The 17,135-nt window shown below is 48.8% G+C and overlaps 1 protein-coding gene across 1 annotated transcript in view; it reads left to right on the forward strand.

Annotated features, from left to right (window-relative positions):
- ETS1 (ETS proto-oncogene 1, transcription factor) overlaps positions 1-17,135 on the forward strand; it is a 174,620-nt gene that overhangs the window by 34,357 nt on the left and 123,128 nt on the right. Inside the window, exon 3 of the mRNA XM_038753736.1 lies at positions 2,621-2,765. Coding sequence (XP_038609664.1) covers positions 2,621-2,765 — 145 coding nt within the window. The remainder of the gene's footprint in view (positions 1-2,620; positions 2,766-17,135) is intronic.

Below are 17,135 nucleotides of genomic sequence, written 5' to 3' on the forward strand. Positions count from 1 at the left end.
AGCTCTTATGAACATATCTTTAAATTCTATAGTATGAATAACTTATCTATTCATATTAATGTCTGTCTCCCCCTCCAGACTGTAAGCTCCTTATGGGCAGGGAATGTGCCTGCTAATTCTGTTGTATTGAACTCTCCCAAGTGCTTAGTACAGTGCTCTGCATGTGGTAAGCGCTCAATAAAAAGTATAGATTGATTGATTGTTCAGTGCTTACAGTGTGTGGGGTAGTGCTAGGGTAGATGCAAGTCAATGGGGTGGGACACAGTCCCTGTGTCACATGAGGCTTGCAATCTAAGTAGGAGGGAGTACAAGTTTTGAATCCCCATTTTACAGGTGAGGAATCTGAGACACGGAGGAATTAAGCGACTTGCCCACGGTCAAACAGCAGGTGAGTTGTGGGCTGAAATTAGAACCCAGATCCTCTGGCTCACAGGCCTGGGAGTCATAATGTCATGGGTTCTAATCCCAACTCCTCCCCTTCGGTCAAGTCACTTCACTTCTCTGAGACTCAGTTACCTCATGGGGATTGAAACAGTGAGCCCCACGTGGGGCAAGGACTGTGTCCAACTCCATTTTCTTGTATCCACTCCAGTGCTTAGTATATTGTCTGGCACACAGTAAGAGCTTAACAAAAACCATCATTGTGATTATTATTATCATTATTATTAGTATTACCCACTGCTTCTCAGGAAGGCACGATGGAGGCTCTGGGAGGAGCAGGGATTATTTCAGTTAAATTTAAGGAAGAACTTCCTGGTGGTAAGAGCAAGCCCACCTAAGTTTCCATCAGCTGCAGCTGTCCACCTGTCCATGCAGAGGGTTACTGACAAGGGATGCACCTCTCATTCCCACAAAGCACCAGGCCTCACCAAAAGGGGATAGGAAGGGGAGACAGAGCTTACTGCTCGGCTTTTTGTCTCTCTGCCTGGTTTTCATTCAAACCCAAGTGTGTACTAACTGGCAGGAGAATGTCAGATGCTGGAACTGGTTCCCAAGGCTGCTCCTTGGACTGTTGGGAGGGAAGGATAATGCTCACCAGATGAGTCAGTCCATCAGTGGTAGTACTGTGCCTGGCATATAGTAAATGCTTAACAAATACCACAATTATTTATTGGCAGCAGCATGGCGTAATGGATGGGGCACGGCCCTGGGAGTCAGTCGTGGGTTCTAATCCCAGCTCTCCCACCTGTCTGCTGTGTGACCTTGAGCAAGTCAGTTCACTTCTCTGGACCTCAGTTACCTCATCTGTAAAAGGGCGAATAAGACTGAGTCCAATAGGTGTCCAACCTAATTAACTTAGATTTACCCCAGTGCTTAGTACAGTGCATGGCACACAGTAAGTGTTTAACAAGTACCATTATTAGTATTATTATTATATATTGAGTGCTTCGTATGTGAAGAGCACTGTTCCAAGTGCTTGGGGAGAGTACAATATAACAATATAACAGACACATTCACTGTCCACAATGAGCTTAAAGTCTAGAGGGAGAGATAGACATGAATATAAATCAATATCTGTGTGACCTTGGGCAAATTACTTCACTTCTCTGGGCCTCAGTTACCTCATCTACAAAATTGGGATTAAGACTGTGAGCCCATGTGGGACAGGGACTGTATCCAACCTGATTAGCTTGGACAGACATATGGAGCAAGGATTGGAACCCAGTTCCTGTGACTTCCAGACTCGTTTCCTTTCCATTAAGCTACACTGCTTCCTTGTGACCAGATGCACTTGTATTTGTACCCTTTATTCACCCCTCCCTCAACCTCACAGCACTTGCGTCCATATCTGTAATTTACTTATTTGTATTAATGTCTGTCTCCACCTCTGAACTATAAGCTCATTGTTGGCAGGGAATGTGACTAGTAACTTTGTTACATTTGTACTCTTCCAAGTGCTTAGAACAGTGCTCTGCACACACTAAATGCTCAATATATATGATTAACTGATCGATTGATGTATAGTTATTTCTGTGTTCAATCCTTTATTCATCTGTCGCATCTCAATATGTTTGAGTGGCTTCTTGCTATATTGTTGTCTGTCCTTTTGCCATCACTATGGGCAAATTGTTTTTGTCTGATGTTGCCCATGTGACTCTCCCAAGCTCTCAGTGCATTGGATAGCACTTGGCTCTCGGAAGATGGCATTGATTGGTGGAACAAATCCCGCTCCCCCCCCAAGTAAGTTGCAGGGCTTTCCCAGTGCATGTGCTAGAATGTGCTAGAGAAGCAGCATGGCCTAGTAGATATTGCACAGGCCTGGGAGCCAGAGAGATCTGGCTTCTAAACTTCCTCCACTACTTGTCTGCTTTGTGACCCTGGGCAAGATACTTAACTTCTCGGTGCCTCAGTTACCTCATCTGTAAAATGGGAATTAAGGCTGTGAGCCCCATACGGAACAGGGCCTGTGTCCAGCCTGATTACTTTGTATCTACTCCAGTGCTTAGAACAGTACCTGGCACATAATAAGTGCTTAACAAATACTACCAAAAACAGAAAAAATAATGACTGTGCTGCTGGTGCTCTCCAAGGATTGATCTGGGACTGCAGATGTCACTGATGGATCGAGTGATTGATTGGCTATCTGATGCTCATTGCGCCCTTTTTTTCCGGGACACAGAGGCAGGGGCCCCCCAGTGTCTTCGAGGATCCTCGGATGGCTTGTGGCTTTCAGCCCAACTGTTATCAGCAGAGAGCCGGCTACTCGCTCTGGGATGGGATGGCCACACAGGAAGTCCCCACCGGACTGGAACATTGCGGATCAGGTAGGGCCGAAGGCTGGGGGAGAGAGGACCACAGGGCCGGAACTGGGGGGAAAATGGGCATGGGGGTGGGTGGCTGGCAGAGGCTGGCGTGGCAGAAGCATGAAGCTCCTCTGGGTAGTGGAACTCAGAAGGCGGCCTGGAACAGCTCGGGCCTGGCTGAACCCACCTCAGCGTGGCCTCCGGACCCGGATGGCTGCCCATTTCTGCGTCGTGGCTAGTCCAGGGTCAGCAGGGACAACCATGCAGCCTGTCTGGAGCCCCACATTTCTGACTTGGGCTGAAGTCAGAAGGTGCCCACTTCTGGTCTCTCCTGGAGACATCTGGGTCTACTCAATGGTTTTCTGAAACATCTCCCTCAACTGGCTGAAGGGCCAAACTATGTCACTACTAGTATATGTCATGGGCGCTTCTCTGGATGACCTTTAACTGGAGTTGGGTTGGTTGGTGGGTCTGTTGTACCCCTTGGCAAACTGATCCCACCCTTCCGGTTTTGGCTGGTGATGTGTCCCTATGGGTGGCAGTCTTGGTCTTGGGAGACCAAAGGGCCTAGATGGAGGCTTTGATCCTGATGACTCCTTCAGAAATTTTAGGTTGATCTTAGTCTAATTGGCAGAGCTTGGAAACCAGGGGTCAAGAGCCTTGAACAGTGCTGCCCTCTAGTGGTTGGGATGTCCAAAGTGGTCAAGCAGAAGTGGTCAGATGAATCCTCTGTCAATCATCCATGTTTACTAGGTATCTACTGTGTGTGTAGCATCATACTAAAAATAATGTCATTTTTTAAGCACTTACTACATGCCAAGCACTGTAGTAAGCACTGGGGTGAATACAAGCAAATTGGGTTGGACCCACCACATGGAGCTCACAGTCTCAATCTCATTTTACCGATGAGATAACTGAGGCACAGAGGAGTAAAGTAACTCACCCATGGTCACACAGCAGACATGTGGAGGAGTTGGGATAACAATCCATGACCTTCTGACTCCTAGGGCCATGCTCTATTAGGGCTTGAGAGAGGGCAGTAGAGGTAGAAGGCCTTTGAAGGGCAGAACTAAAAGTGATGCTTACTGTATGGGCAGTGGTTTCCTTAAATCAATCAATCAACCAATCGATGGTATTTATCGACCGCTTACTGTGGGCTGAACATTGTACGAGGTGCATGGGAGAGTACAATACCATAGAATTAATCCTCCAGAGGCAGTCTGATGGATCCAGATCCAAAATGGAAAGTAAGAATTCCTGAGTTTTCGGGCCCTCTCTGCTTATGACCTGCTGGGAGACAATGGCAAAGTTCCTTCCTTAATTTCCCTGTGGTCTCCTTCCTTAAGAGTGTAAACTTCCTGTGGGCAATATGTGTCTTATACTTCAGCTGATTCTTTGCAACTGCTTAGTACAGTTCCATGCATTCAATAACAAACACCACTGCTAGTAGTAGCTACTACTACTACTTATTACTACCAGTACTACCAGCATCAGTACTTTTACTGCCATCATTGTTAAAACCTCTTCTACTATTACTACAATCATTACTACTACAACTACTACTAATACTCACCTACCATTACTATCATCACTACTGCAAGTACTATTACAAGTACTTTTGCAAGTTCTACTACAACTACTACTAAGACAGCCACTACAAGTAATATTACTAACATCATTACTAAAAGTACTAGTCATTAAGTCAGTAAGTCATGTTTATTGAGTGCTTGCTGTGTGCAGAGCACTGTACTAAGCATTCAGAAGAATAAGATATAACAATATAACAGACACATCCCCTGCCCATAACAAGCTTACAGCCTAGAGAGAGAGATATACATTAATATAACCACCATTCCGCTCAACCACTTTGGTACTCTGCTACTATAAGTACTAGTAACATTGCTTGTACAAGTACTAATGCCACTAGTATTGTTCATTCATTCATTCATTCATTCATTCAATTGTACTTATTGAGCACTTACTGTGTGCAGAGCACTGTACTAAGCACTTGGAAAGTATAATTCAGCAACAAAGAGAGACAATCCCTGCCCACCACAGGCTCACAGTCTAGAAGGGGAGAGACAGACATCACAACTAGTAAACAGGCATCAATAGCATCAATATAAATATATTTATAGCCACTAGTACCACCATTACTATGACTCCTCACAGCACAATTATAACTATTACTACTACTACTACTCCTATTTCTAGTAAATATGAACCAAAGCAGCTACCAGATGATGAGAAGACTGATGAGATAATGTGAATAGAGTGAATGGAGACTCTCAGTGATTCCTCCATGTCAATAGTGTTAGATATGTGCCTACTGATAGCCCTCTATGAAGGTACTGCTGCCCAAAGGAGAGAATTTACTGTGCATCTACTCTGCTCTCCACTGACTCTGTTTGGTGGAAGGAGGAGCCTGTTGGCTTCTCACTTGATCAATCAAGCAATGTTATTTATTGGAACTTTCTATGTTCAGAACACTGTATGGAACTTTTGGGAAAGTACAATATAACAGAGTCGATTGATGTGAATCCCTGCTCTCAATCCCCTGGGAGCAGGAGTTGGGGGAAATGTATTCTTTATTTCCAATAATATAGCCACCTCCTAAAAGTCCATCAATCAATCGTATTTATTGAGCACATACTATGTGTGGAGCACGGTGCTAAGTGCTTGGGAGAGTCCAATACAATAGAATTGGCAGACATGTCCCCTTCCCATAACCAGCTTACAGTCTAGAGGGGGAGACAGACACTTATTAGAACAAATAATTTATAATATATAATTTAAAGATATGTACATAAGTACTATGGGGGTAGGTTGGGGTGAATAGCAAATGTCCAAAGGTCACAGATCCAGGTGCATAGATGATGTAGAAGGGAGAGTGAGCTGGGGAAAAGGAGGCTTAATCTGGGAAGGACTCTTGGAGGAGAGGTGACCTTAAATTATGACCTAAAATGTAACTTCTAAATTATCGGGTGGTCAGGCATGAGGGTGGCTTGGGTGTCCTGAAGGATTTCCAGGGGTCCAAGAGGTGGTCCAGTCCAGCAGAGCAGGGGTGGCCAGCTGCAATACCTAGACTTTCCCAGTCTCTAGGTCAGAGGAGGAGGGCCTTGTTAGGTTTCTCTGGGCCACTGTCTGGGACCCTCGGGGCTGGGTGTGGCTGGGGAGGGGGCTGTGGGGCTGGAGGCAGGAAAGGGAGATGTAGGCCCAGATCAATCCACTGCTTTTTCCAGCTGCAGCACATTTTCTGGGCAATGTGTTGAGTCTTTTTTTTTATGAAAGAAAGAGAAAAAAAATACTCTGCATTTTTTCATTTTCTTTTATCCTATTTATAACTCCAGCCTCCTTCCCGTCCTCAGCTCTGCGGACACCCCCGCTTCCCCCCCTCCCCCCTCCACCCACCGCCCGCCTAGGCTCCTGCTCTCGGTCGGGATGAATGGGCTCCCTTTCTCAGGGAAAGCACATCTGCCGGGGACTGGAATACCCAACAGGACACAACGAGAGGGGCCGGGGAGAAACCTGCCTCTCCTCAAATGGCATTGAGCCTGGGCTGAGGCCTCACCCCCGGCTCCAAGTTTGCAGGCCACGGGAAGAGGTGGAGCTGCTAGCGGAGAGGGGCGGGAAGAGCTGGAGAAGGCGGAAGAGGGAGAGACACCAAGAGACATGGTGGGACTGAGAGACACTGAAACACCGAGAGATAGATGAGGGAATGCTAGCCATGGTGGGTGGGACAGGAGGAGAGACCTCTGAGCTGGATGTGGAGGAGGATGGGCAGATCTTGAGGAACAGAAGGCCTGAGGGAGGTGGAAAGAGGAGTCAGGGAGGGGGAGATGGAGAAACCGGCTGCCAATCCCTTGCCCCCTTAGCGAGGGTCAATCAATCAATCAATCAGTGGTATTTATTGAGCACTTACTATGTGCCAAGACTGTACTAAGCACTTGGGAGAGCCCAATACAATGGAACATGAAGATAGAAGAGAGCTGAAGGGAGCGGGATGGAAAGGCCTAGAGAGGACGAGGGGGGAGGCAGAGAAAGACAGCAGGAGAATCTGAGGACGAGGACGTTAGCTGGAGGGCTAAAAACGGAAGCTCTATTTGCATGCAATTGCCTTTGCAGCTGTACATTTCTTCATGACAATCTTGCAGTCATCATTTTCTTTCATTTCTACCTCCTCCTCCTCCTCCCCCCACACGCGGCCCCCGTTCTCTCTCTCCCCCAGCCCCCCCCACCCCCCGCATCCCCAGCAAGCCTGGAGCCATTAACCAGAGCCAATGGGGGCCGGGCCAGGAGTCCCGTGTGAATGAATGGACTCTTTCTGCCTGAGCAGCCCGTCATCCCTCCTCCAGGAAGACTTGCCAGTCAATGGAGCCCTCAGCCACGGCGGTCAGCCGGGAGGCAGTGTGCTCTGTTTCTGTTTATTGGCCGACTGCGGCAAGTCTGGAGGACCGCCCCCCCCCCATTCCCCCTCTGGACGAGGGGTTCCCGACCTGTCTGGTCACTGTCCCTACACCTCAACATCCACGGGGCAGTCTCCTGGCGCTCACCCTAGGCTGCCCCATTTGAATCCTCTCAATTGGAGGGCTGGGCCTCCCGAGGAGGAAAACTGAGGCACAGAGTGATGTCCTGGGGGAGGAGGATGATGATGATGATGGTATTTGTGAAGCACTTACTATGTGTCAAGTGTTGTTCTAAGTACTGGGAAAGATACGAGTTAATCAGTTGGACACAGTCCCTGTTTTAAATGGGGCTGACAGTCTTAATCTCCATTTTACAGATTAGGTAACTGAGGCCCAGAGAAGTGAAGTGACTTGACCGAGGTCACCTGACAGAAAAGTGTCGGAGCCAGGATTGGAACTCAGGTCCTTCTGGCTCCCAGGCCCGTGCTCTATTCACTATGCCATGCTGCTTCCCAGGAGGAAGGATGGGGTGGGGTGGGCTGATTTGGAATCTAGGAGGCTTGGCTCCCAGAGAAGCCCCCTCCCCAACCACTCTGCCAATGCTATCCACCCAACAGCCCCGCTGGCTGCTCTGTGGTTTACCCTAGATCTCACAGCAGGCAAATGGCAGAGTGGAGGTTCGAACCCAGGTCCTCTGACTCTCAGGACAGTGCTTTTTCCCCTAGGCCATGCTGTTCCCTCCTCTCCCCTCCCCATCACACTCTCAGTCTCCCCTCCCATCTCACCACTTGCTGGGCTTCGGCCCTCATGTCACCTCACGGGGCCTTGGGTTTCTTCCCCAGCAGTGGTTGGATTTCAACACAGGATGGGGAGATAGTGGATGACGAGATCGGACCCGATCTATGTCTTTCACAGGGTTCACCATCTAAGAGGAAGTTTTTTAGCCTCATTTTACGGATGAGGACCTTGAAGCCCAGAGAGGTTGTGCGAATAGCCCTAGGTCACACAGCAGGCCAGTAGCCCAGCTGAGACTCCCTACACCCCATCCTACTTCCATTTGGCCACCTTGTCTTCCCAGGGACATTTCTGGGCATCGGGCAGAGACAATGAAGAGAACACTTTGTCCTTGCCTCTCTTCTGGTCAAAGAGATGGGGAGAGCTTGGGAAATCCACCCCTGAGGGTCTCCTCGAACTGATACAGGCCTTTCTGCTGCTGTGGGAGGCCAACCTGGGGTTAATGAATGCATGACTGGGGGCATCCAGAGGACTAGAGAAGCAGAGAGCAGCATGGCTCAGTGGAAAGAGCACGGGCTTGGGAGTCAGAGGTCATGGGTTCTAATCCCGACTTCGCCACTTGTCTGCTGTGTGACTTTGGGCAAGTCACTTAACTTCTCTGTGCCTCAGTTACCTCATCTATAAAATGGGGATTGAGACTGTGAGCCCCACGTGGAACAACCTGATCACCTTGTATCCCCCCAGTGCTTAGAACAGTGCTTCGCACATAGTAAGTGCTTAACAAATACCATCATCATTATTATTATTATTAGAGGCAAGGAGTCTCCTCGTGCCCAACCAAGCCCTGCAGCTTGCCATCTCACACTAAAGGAGATGGAGGCCAAAATAATAATAATAGTGAGGTATTTGTAAAGCCCTTACTATGCATCAAGCACTGCACTAAGCGCTGGGGGTGGGGGTGGGGGATACAAGCTGATCAGGTGGGCTGGTCAGGCATGCTGCTGTGAATCCTCAGACCAGCCCCTCACCCTCTCTTTTCTGCCATGTCTCCCTTCCAGAGGCGGGGCCGGCCACAGTCTCACCAATTTGTCATGCAGGCCGCTGAGCAGGAAGAAGCTCTGTTTGGATGTGGCATCCTTCCGCAGCTCCCCCAGGGCTGTCCGCCCCCCCCCCCCCCCCATTCATTCAATTGTACTTGTTGAGCACTTATTGTTTGCAAAGCACTGTAATAAGCGCTTTGCCAGTTTAACCACTAAGCCACCCCCACCTCCTGCTCAGTGCTTGACCAACCAAGGTAACTCTGGGAGTTGCCCCCCTCACCTAGAGCCTCAAGATCGCTGAAAAATAATCGGGAAGAGACTACTTAGGGCTTCATGCTGGAAGCTGGCCAAGCCTACTGGGGTTCTGAGAAGGAATAATGATGATGATGATAATGATGATAATGATAATAATAATATTAGCATTTGTTAAGCACTGGGGTAGTTACAAGATAATCTGGTCGGACACAGTCCCTATGCCACATGGGGCTCTCAGCCTTAAGTAGGAAGGAGAACAGCTATTGAATCCACATTTTACAGAAGAGGAAACTGAGGCACATTGAAGTGAAGGGCCTTGCCCTAGGTCACACAGCTGGCAGAACAAGGATTAGAACCTAGGTCCTTTGATTCCCAAGCCTGTATGCTCATTTACATAATAATAATAATAATGATAATAATAATAATAATAATAGTAATAATAATGTTTGTTAAGCACTTTCTATGTGCCAAACACTATATTAAGTGTTGGGGTAGATATAAGATAATTAGGTCCCACAAGGAGTTCACAGTCTGAGTAGGAGGGAAGACAGAAGAATCCCCATTTTGCAGATAAGAGAACTGAGGCACAGAAAAGTTAGGTTACTTGCCCAGGCTCATGCAGCAGACAAGTGACAGAGCTGGGATTAGATCCCAGGGTATATCTGACTCCCAGGCCTGGGGTCTTTCCACTAGGCCAAGCTGCTTTTCTAGGCCAAGGATGTCCTTTTGACAGGAAAACATCAGGGACGCTGAAAGTGTAGGGCCAATCAGGAAAGCCCTCTCTCTCTCTCTCTCTCTCTCTCTCTCTCTCTCTCTCTCTCTCTCTCTCTCTCTCTCTCTCTCTCTCTTTCTTTCCCAGCCTCCAATCCTCCTCCCTTTCCCTTCAGCACTGCCCACTGCTCATCAGTTGACACTTGGAGGGCTTCTTCATGCTGGGACCAAGGGACCCCATTTCCCAAAGTCAAGGAAAAGCAGCTGCCAGAGACCCAAAGCAGAGAAAGGTTGGCCAGGGATGGCCCGGAGTTGTGACTTGGCCGTCCTACAGAAGCAGCATCGCCTAATGATTACAGCACGGGTCTGGGAGTCGGAAGCTTGTGGTTTCTAATCCTGGCTCCACCACTTGTCTGCTGTGTGACTTGGGCAAGTCACTTCACTTCTCCGTGCCTCAGTTACCTCATCTGTAAAATGGGGTTTTAGACTATGAGCCCCATGTGGGATAGGGACCATGTCCAACCCGAATTGCTTGTATTCCCCCCAGTGCTTAGTACAGTGCCTGGCATATGGTAAGCGCTTAACAAATACCTCAGTTATTGTTGTTATATGCCAACAGCAAAACGATTAGCTCTGTGCCTCAGTTTCCTCAACTGGAAAATGCCTGTATAATGCCATTTCTTCCTCCTTCTTGGCTTGTGAGCCCTGTGTAGAACAGGTATTGTGTGCCATCTGGTTATATTGCTTGACCCTATAACTTGGCCCAGTGCTTGGCACACAGGAAGCACCTAATAAATAGCACAATTATCATTGTGAGCCCACTGTTGGGTAGGGACTGTCTCTATATGTTGCCAACTTGTACTTCCCAAGCGCTTAGTACAGTGCTCTGCACACAGTAAGCGCTCAATAAATACGATTGATTAATTTTTAGCATCATCAAGTGGGGAGAACACGGGCCTGGGAATCAGAGGACCTGGCTTCTTATCCTGACTGTACCACTTGCCTGCTGGGTGACTTTAGGCAAGACCCTTAATCTCTCTGGGTCTCCATTCCCTCGTCTCTGAAATGGGGCTAATAATAGTTGTTGTATTTGTTAAGCATTTACTACGTGCCAAGGACTGAACTAAATGCTGGGGTAGATACAGGAAAAGATACAGGAAAACCGGATCCCACATGGGGCTCACATTCTAAATAGGAGAGAGAGCTGGTTTTGAATCTCCATTTTTCAGATGAGGGGACTGGGGCACAGAGAAGTTTAATTACCTGCCCAAGATTGCCCAGCAGTTAAGTGGCAGAGTTGAGATTAGGAGATTAGAACCCAGGTCTTCTGCCTCTCAGGCCCAGACTCCTTCCACTAAACTCTGGGTACCTAGTCTCCCTCCCTCTAGAAATGAGAGCCCCAAGGGGGACTGGACCGGATCTTCTTATTCTCCCCAAAGCACAGCACAAATTATTGAGAAATTACTGTGAGATTAATGTTTGTCTCCTCCATTAGACTGTAAACTAGTTATGGGCAGGCAACAAGTCTTCTAATTCTGTTGTACTGTATTCTCCCAAGCGCTCTACACATAGTAAGCACTCAGTAAGTGCCCTTGATCGACTGATTGATAATTATCTAATGATCTCTCCTGGCCCTCTTTGAGGTTGGGAACAAGAGACTAGGGCCTAGAAGCTGACTTGTCCAAGGTCACACAGTGAGTTCAGGATTAGAATTAGCTTGTAATCAACCCCCCCCCTCCCCCCCCCCCCCCCCCCCAGACATGGACCCCTCCCAACCTCTGGATTTAACCACACTGAGCTGCAACTCTCTTGGGGGTGGAAAAAAAAAGTCCGCCTAACTTTTTTAAACCACAAAAATGTAGTCCGAGTTTTGGGAAAAGATCCCTGGGGCAGTGAGGCAGTAAGGCTTTATTTGATTCCAACAACTTGACCCCTCCCCCATAACTCTTTCTTGGGGAGGGAGGAAAGGAGAGGAGGAATGAGGGGATGGAAGTGGGTGGATGGGGGTGGGGGGGGGGACAGGCGAGAGGGATGAGGAGATGGGGAAAAGTGGGGAAGGGGTGCTGGGGGGAAGGGAGCACAAGGGAGGGGGTTAGGGGCGTGGAAGGGGGAGAAGTCAGATGCTCTTGGCTCACTGGGGGCTGGATGGAGCATCGGTCTGTTAGTCAATGGAAAGCATCGGGTGTGAGGCTGGGGGGCTGGGGAGGCCGGGGCAGGGGAGGGGTCTCCGGGGAGGGCGTGGAAGCAGACCCGCTCCTCTCCGGCTCTGGCAGCCTGGACACTCTCACTCTCTCTCCAGATGTTCACTGTGTTTAGAGCTGCTGAAGCAGGAGAGCAAACTTGCTCATTAATAAGTTTCTTTCTGTCCCTTGAGCCCAGTCTGCAGCTGGAACAGGGGCAGAGGGAGGGAGGGGGCGGCAGCAGGGGCAGACCGACCTCCTCTTCCTCCCTCCTCTCCCCCTCTCCACCGCTCCACCCGCTCCCACCCCCTCCCGCCCCCTCCCCCGCAGTCCCCCCAAAATACACACGCACAAAAAAAGAAAAACACCAGCAGATTTTTTATTTCAGAGAGTAAACACTTGGGCCATGAGGGTCTGGAGGTTATGGGAAAAGAGGAAACCATCAACCTAATCAGACAGGCACACACTTCCCCTGCTGAAATAAAACAGAAATCATTGCGCTGCAGGCTTGGGGAGTTAACCCTGGCTGTGCCAGCAAAGCCACAGCCACGGGGATGCTAAAACCGGGCCCCCAGAGCCGGCACCCTCCTCCTCCGACGAAGCCAGGGGAGAAAGTTGGTCCTGGGTGGGAGCCAACTCCCCTCCCTCCGGTCCACCACCCACTTTGTCATTTCCACCGGTCTCCCCTCATTCAACTCCCTGTGCTAATCCCCCGGAGAGATCTCTCCTGGCTCAGGCCGGATTCTGTAGCTAAATGGGGTATTGTAAGAGTTTGGGGGAACCCTTCTGGGAGAGATAGTGCTGGGGGGGTGACTGAGATGGGGAAAGGGCTTCTGGTTCCCATCCACCTGGAGTGCAGTCATCGTGCCACTAAGCCTTTTCCCGAATGAGGGAGTAGGGTATAACTGCGAATTGTGTTAGCAAATGGAGAGCGGATTAGGGGAGCTGGGGGCAAGTTAGTGGAAATCCCCCCAAAACCCCTCAGGGTGGCTGGATTCTCTCCCAGACCTCTGATCCTCTGAAGGCTTGAGCCCACAAACACCTCCTGGGCCAGAGGGCAGAGGTCAAAGCGAGAGGTCACTGCAGATTGAGAGAAAATATCTTTTCTCCAATGTATAGGGGCATTTCTCCCTGGCCTGATGCCAAAGCTCCCGGAAGATGGAGTTCAACTCCCTTCGAAACCCAAGTTCTTGCCTCCCTACCATTTTTTTTTTTGCCACATTCCCTCTGCTGCCTCCTTCCTGACCCCTAGAGAGTTGTTTGCTTCTTGACGGGACCCTGGGGATTGGAGACATTTGCAGTTAAGGATGTGTACCTCAGGCTTGGAGAGAGAGTCAAGAAATCCGTCAGCTTTGCTGCAGAGAGTTTCACTAGCCCTCCCCTGCCGAGATCATGGAAATAGTCCAGCTGGGGGCTCCAGACCAAGTAAGGAGGTGCCAAGTCCCTTTCCAACAGCCCTGTATCCCCAACCCCTTCCCAAAGGTGCCCCCCAATCCAGGCATCCTCACCACTACCCTGACCCCCAGATCTGTTCAATCACAACCCGTGTGTGTGTGTGTGTGTGTGTGTGTGTGTGTGTGTGTGCGCGTGTGAGGTGGGGAGGCTCAACACCTAATAGAAAGTGAACGTGCCTGGGAGTCAGAAAACCTGGGCTCTAATCCCAGCTCTGCCACTTGCTTGGTGTGCGTGACCTAGGCTAAGTCAATTAACTTCTCTGGACCTCAGTCTCTTCATCCATCAAATGGGGAGAAGATCCTTGGTCTTCCCCACTTCTTAGACTGTGAGTCCGGGGTGGGACAGGGACTTTGTCCAATCTGATCTTGTGTCTAAATCAGTCACCTTGACCCTGAGGAGAAACTTCAGTCTAAAACTCCCCACTGTCAGAGCTGAAATCACTAGGTCGCTTGATGGAAAATCCAAGATGGAGGGCTGTGGGGTCGGGAGAGAAGTCAGGCCAGTAGGAATTGACTCTCCCTTAATGCTGGAAGATTCAGTGTTTTTTCATTTTGTTTTGTTTTATGGTATTTGTTAAGTGCTTACTATCTGTCAAGCGGTGGAGTAAATGCAAGATAATCAGGTTGGATACAGTCCCTCTCCCACATGGGATTCACAATCTAAGGGAGAGGGACAACAGTCATTGAATCCCCATTTCAGATGAGGCAAATGAGGTACAGAAAAGTTAAGTGACTTGCCCAAGTTCATACAACAGCCAAATGGAGGAGCTGGGATTAGAACCCAGCTTCTCTGACTCTGAGGCCCATGACCTTTCCACTAGGCCACACTGCTTCCCTGTGTTGCATTGGGTTGTGAAGTGTTGTGAAGGTGCCAAGGGTCTGCTACGCCTAGCTCCAGCCCCCAGCCCCAGCCTCTCCAGAGAGGGGCTTCGCTTCTCTGCAGGGATGGGATGAGTTCAGAAACCATCTTCCCTGACTCCGAAACACTGAATGCTCCTGTGCCCCAAACAGTTTGAGAAATGTCTTCTAAATCACAAAGACGTTGTTAGGGGATTGTGGTTACGGCCACAAGGGGCTCAAACCATCTCTGCACTTCATCTTGTTGTAACAACTCTTGTGTGACAGGCCTGGAACTGCTGAATTATCCTGCCTGGCTGTCACCAAATTGCCCTGTTCCTGCTAGACTGTAAGCTCTTAGCAGGCAGAGATTCCAAGTTTCACTTCTCTGTCCTATCCAAAGAGCTGGGTAAAAAATCATAATTGTGGTCAGACCAATCAGTGGCATTTATTGAGTGCTTACTGTGTGCAGAGCCCTGAATTAAGCCTTGGAAGAGTACAGTAGCGTAGACACAATCCCTGCTCTCCAGGCTCTTGGAATCCAATGGAGAAGGCAGAGAAGCAGCATGGCTCAGTGGAAAGAGCACGGGCTAGGGAACCAGAGGTCATGGGTTCTAATCCTGTCTCCGCCACTTGTCAGCTGTGTGATCTTGGGCAAGTCACTTAACTTCTCTGGGCCTCAGTTCCCTCATCTGTAAAATGAGGATGAAGACTGTGAGCCCCAGCCCCCGATTACCTTATATCTACCCCAGTGCTTAGAACAGTGCTTGGCACAAAGTAAGCGCTTAACAAATACCAACATTATTATTATTATTATTATTAATGCAAATTACAGGTGGAAAAAGCAGCAGATTATAAGTCTATGTACATAAGTGTGTGGCTTAGTGGAAAGAGGCAGAGAAGCAGTGTGGGTCAGTGGAAGGAGCACGGGCTTTGGAGTAAGAGGTCATGGGTTCAAATCCCAGCTCTGCCAATTTTCAGCTGACTTTGGGCAAGTCACTTAACTTCTCTGTGCCTCAGTTACCTCATCTGTAAAATGGGGATGAAGACTGTGATCCCCACGTGGGACAACCTGATCACCTTGTAACCTCCCCAGTGCTTAGAACAGTACTTTGCACATAGTAAGCGCTTAATAAATGCAATTATTATTATTATTATTATTAGCATGGGCTTGGGAGTCAGAGGTTGTGGGTTCTAATCCTGACTCTGCCACTTGTCAGCTGTGTGACTTTGGGCAAGTCACTTCACTTCTCTGGGCCTCAGTTCCCTCATCTGTAAAATGGGGATCAAGACTGTGAGCCCCAAGTGGGAAAACCTGTTAACCTTGTATCTATCCCTGGGCTTAGAACAGTGCTTGGCACATAGTGAGCGCTTAACAAATACCATCATCATCATCATCATAAGTGCTGGAGAGGGAGTAAATGTAAGTACCTAAGTGCTTGGGGGTGCGTGGGCTCAAGTGTAGGGGTAATGAAGTAGGCAAGGAAAATGAGGTGGAAAGTTGACAGATTCCTCATTGTGGTATTTCATTCTTTCAATCATATTTATTAAACACCTCCTGTGTGTGCAGCACTATCCTAAGTGCTTGGGAGAGCATACTGCACCAATAAACAGACACATTCCCTGCCCATAGCGAGCTCACAGTCTGGAGGGTATTTGTTAAACACTTACCATATGCCAAGCACTGGACTAAGAGCTTTTGTAGATACACCTCAAAAATCTACGGTGGTTGCCTGTCCACCACTGTATCAAACAAAAACTCCTCCCCATAGGCTTTAAAGCTCTTCATCATCTTTCCCACTCCTACCTCACCTCACTTCTGTCCTTCTACAACCCAGCCCTCACACTTTGCTCCTCTGGTGCTAACCTTCTCACCGTGTCTCAATTTTGCCTATCTCACAGCTGACCCCTGGCCCACATCCTACCTCTTGCCTGGAACGCCCTCCCTCCTCAAATCCCCAGGACAATTACTCTCTCCACTTCAAAGCCTTACTGAAGGCACATCCCCTCCAAGAGGCCTTCCCAGGCTAAGCCCCACTTTTCCTCTTCTCCCACTCCCTTCTGTGTCACCCTGACTTGCTCCCTTTGCTCCCCCCTCCGCAAAAGCACTTATGTATCTATCAGTATTTTATTTATTTATATTGATGTCTGTTTATTTGTATTGATGTCTGTCTACCCGACACTTGACTGTGAGCTTGTTGTCAGCAGGGATTGTCACTCATTACTGCTGCATTATACTTTCCCAAGTGCTTAGTACAGTGCTCTGTGCACAGTAAGCACTTAATAAATACAATTGAATGAATGAATACAAGATTGGACACCCTCCATTGTCCCATTTGGGGCTCACAGAGGGAGGGAGGGAGAACAAGTTTTGTATCGCCGTTTTACAAACAAGGAAAGTGAGGCTCAGAGAAATGAAGTGATTGGCTCAAGATCACACAGTAAGCAAGTGGAAGAGCTGAAGTAAGCATCTGGGTATAGGGCTCTGCCATTATTACTACTTCTACAGTGACTCATTCTCCGCCTCCTCCTTTTCCTCTTCCTCCTCCTCCTCCTCCTCCTACTGCTACAACTCTCTTAGAATGTCGGTTCCCGGGGGTAGGGGGGGGAACGGACTGAGTTTTCCATGCACTTTCCCAGGATGCCAATCCTAACTCTACACAAAGCAGCAGTTTGTGACAGCCGGGCTGAGGCTGAGGAAGGCCTGATTCAGCCACCTCTCAGTATATCTAGCTGCCCTTCATCTTCAAAGGTGTCATTAATGACAATGAGG

The sequence above is a fragment of the Tachyglossus aculeatus genome, chromosome 11 (genome assembly GCF_015852505.1).
Source record: "Tachyglossus aculeatus isolate mTacAcu1 chromosome 11, mTacAcu1.pri, whole genome shotgun sequence".
Lineage (NCBI taxonomy): Eukaryota > Metazoa > Chordata > Mammalia > Monotremata > Tachyglossidae > Tachyglossus > Tachyglossus aculeatus.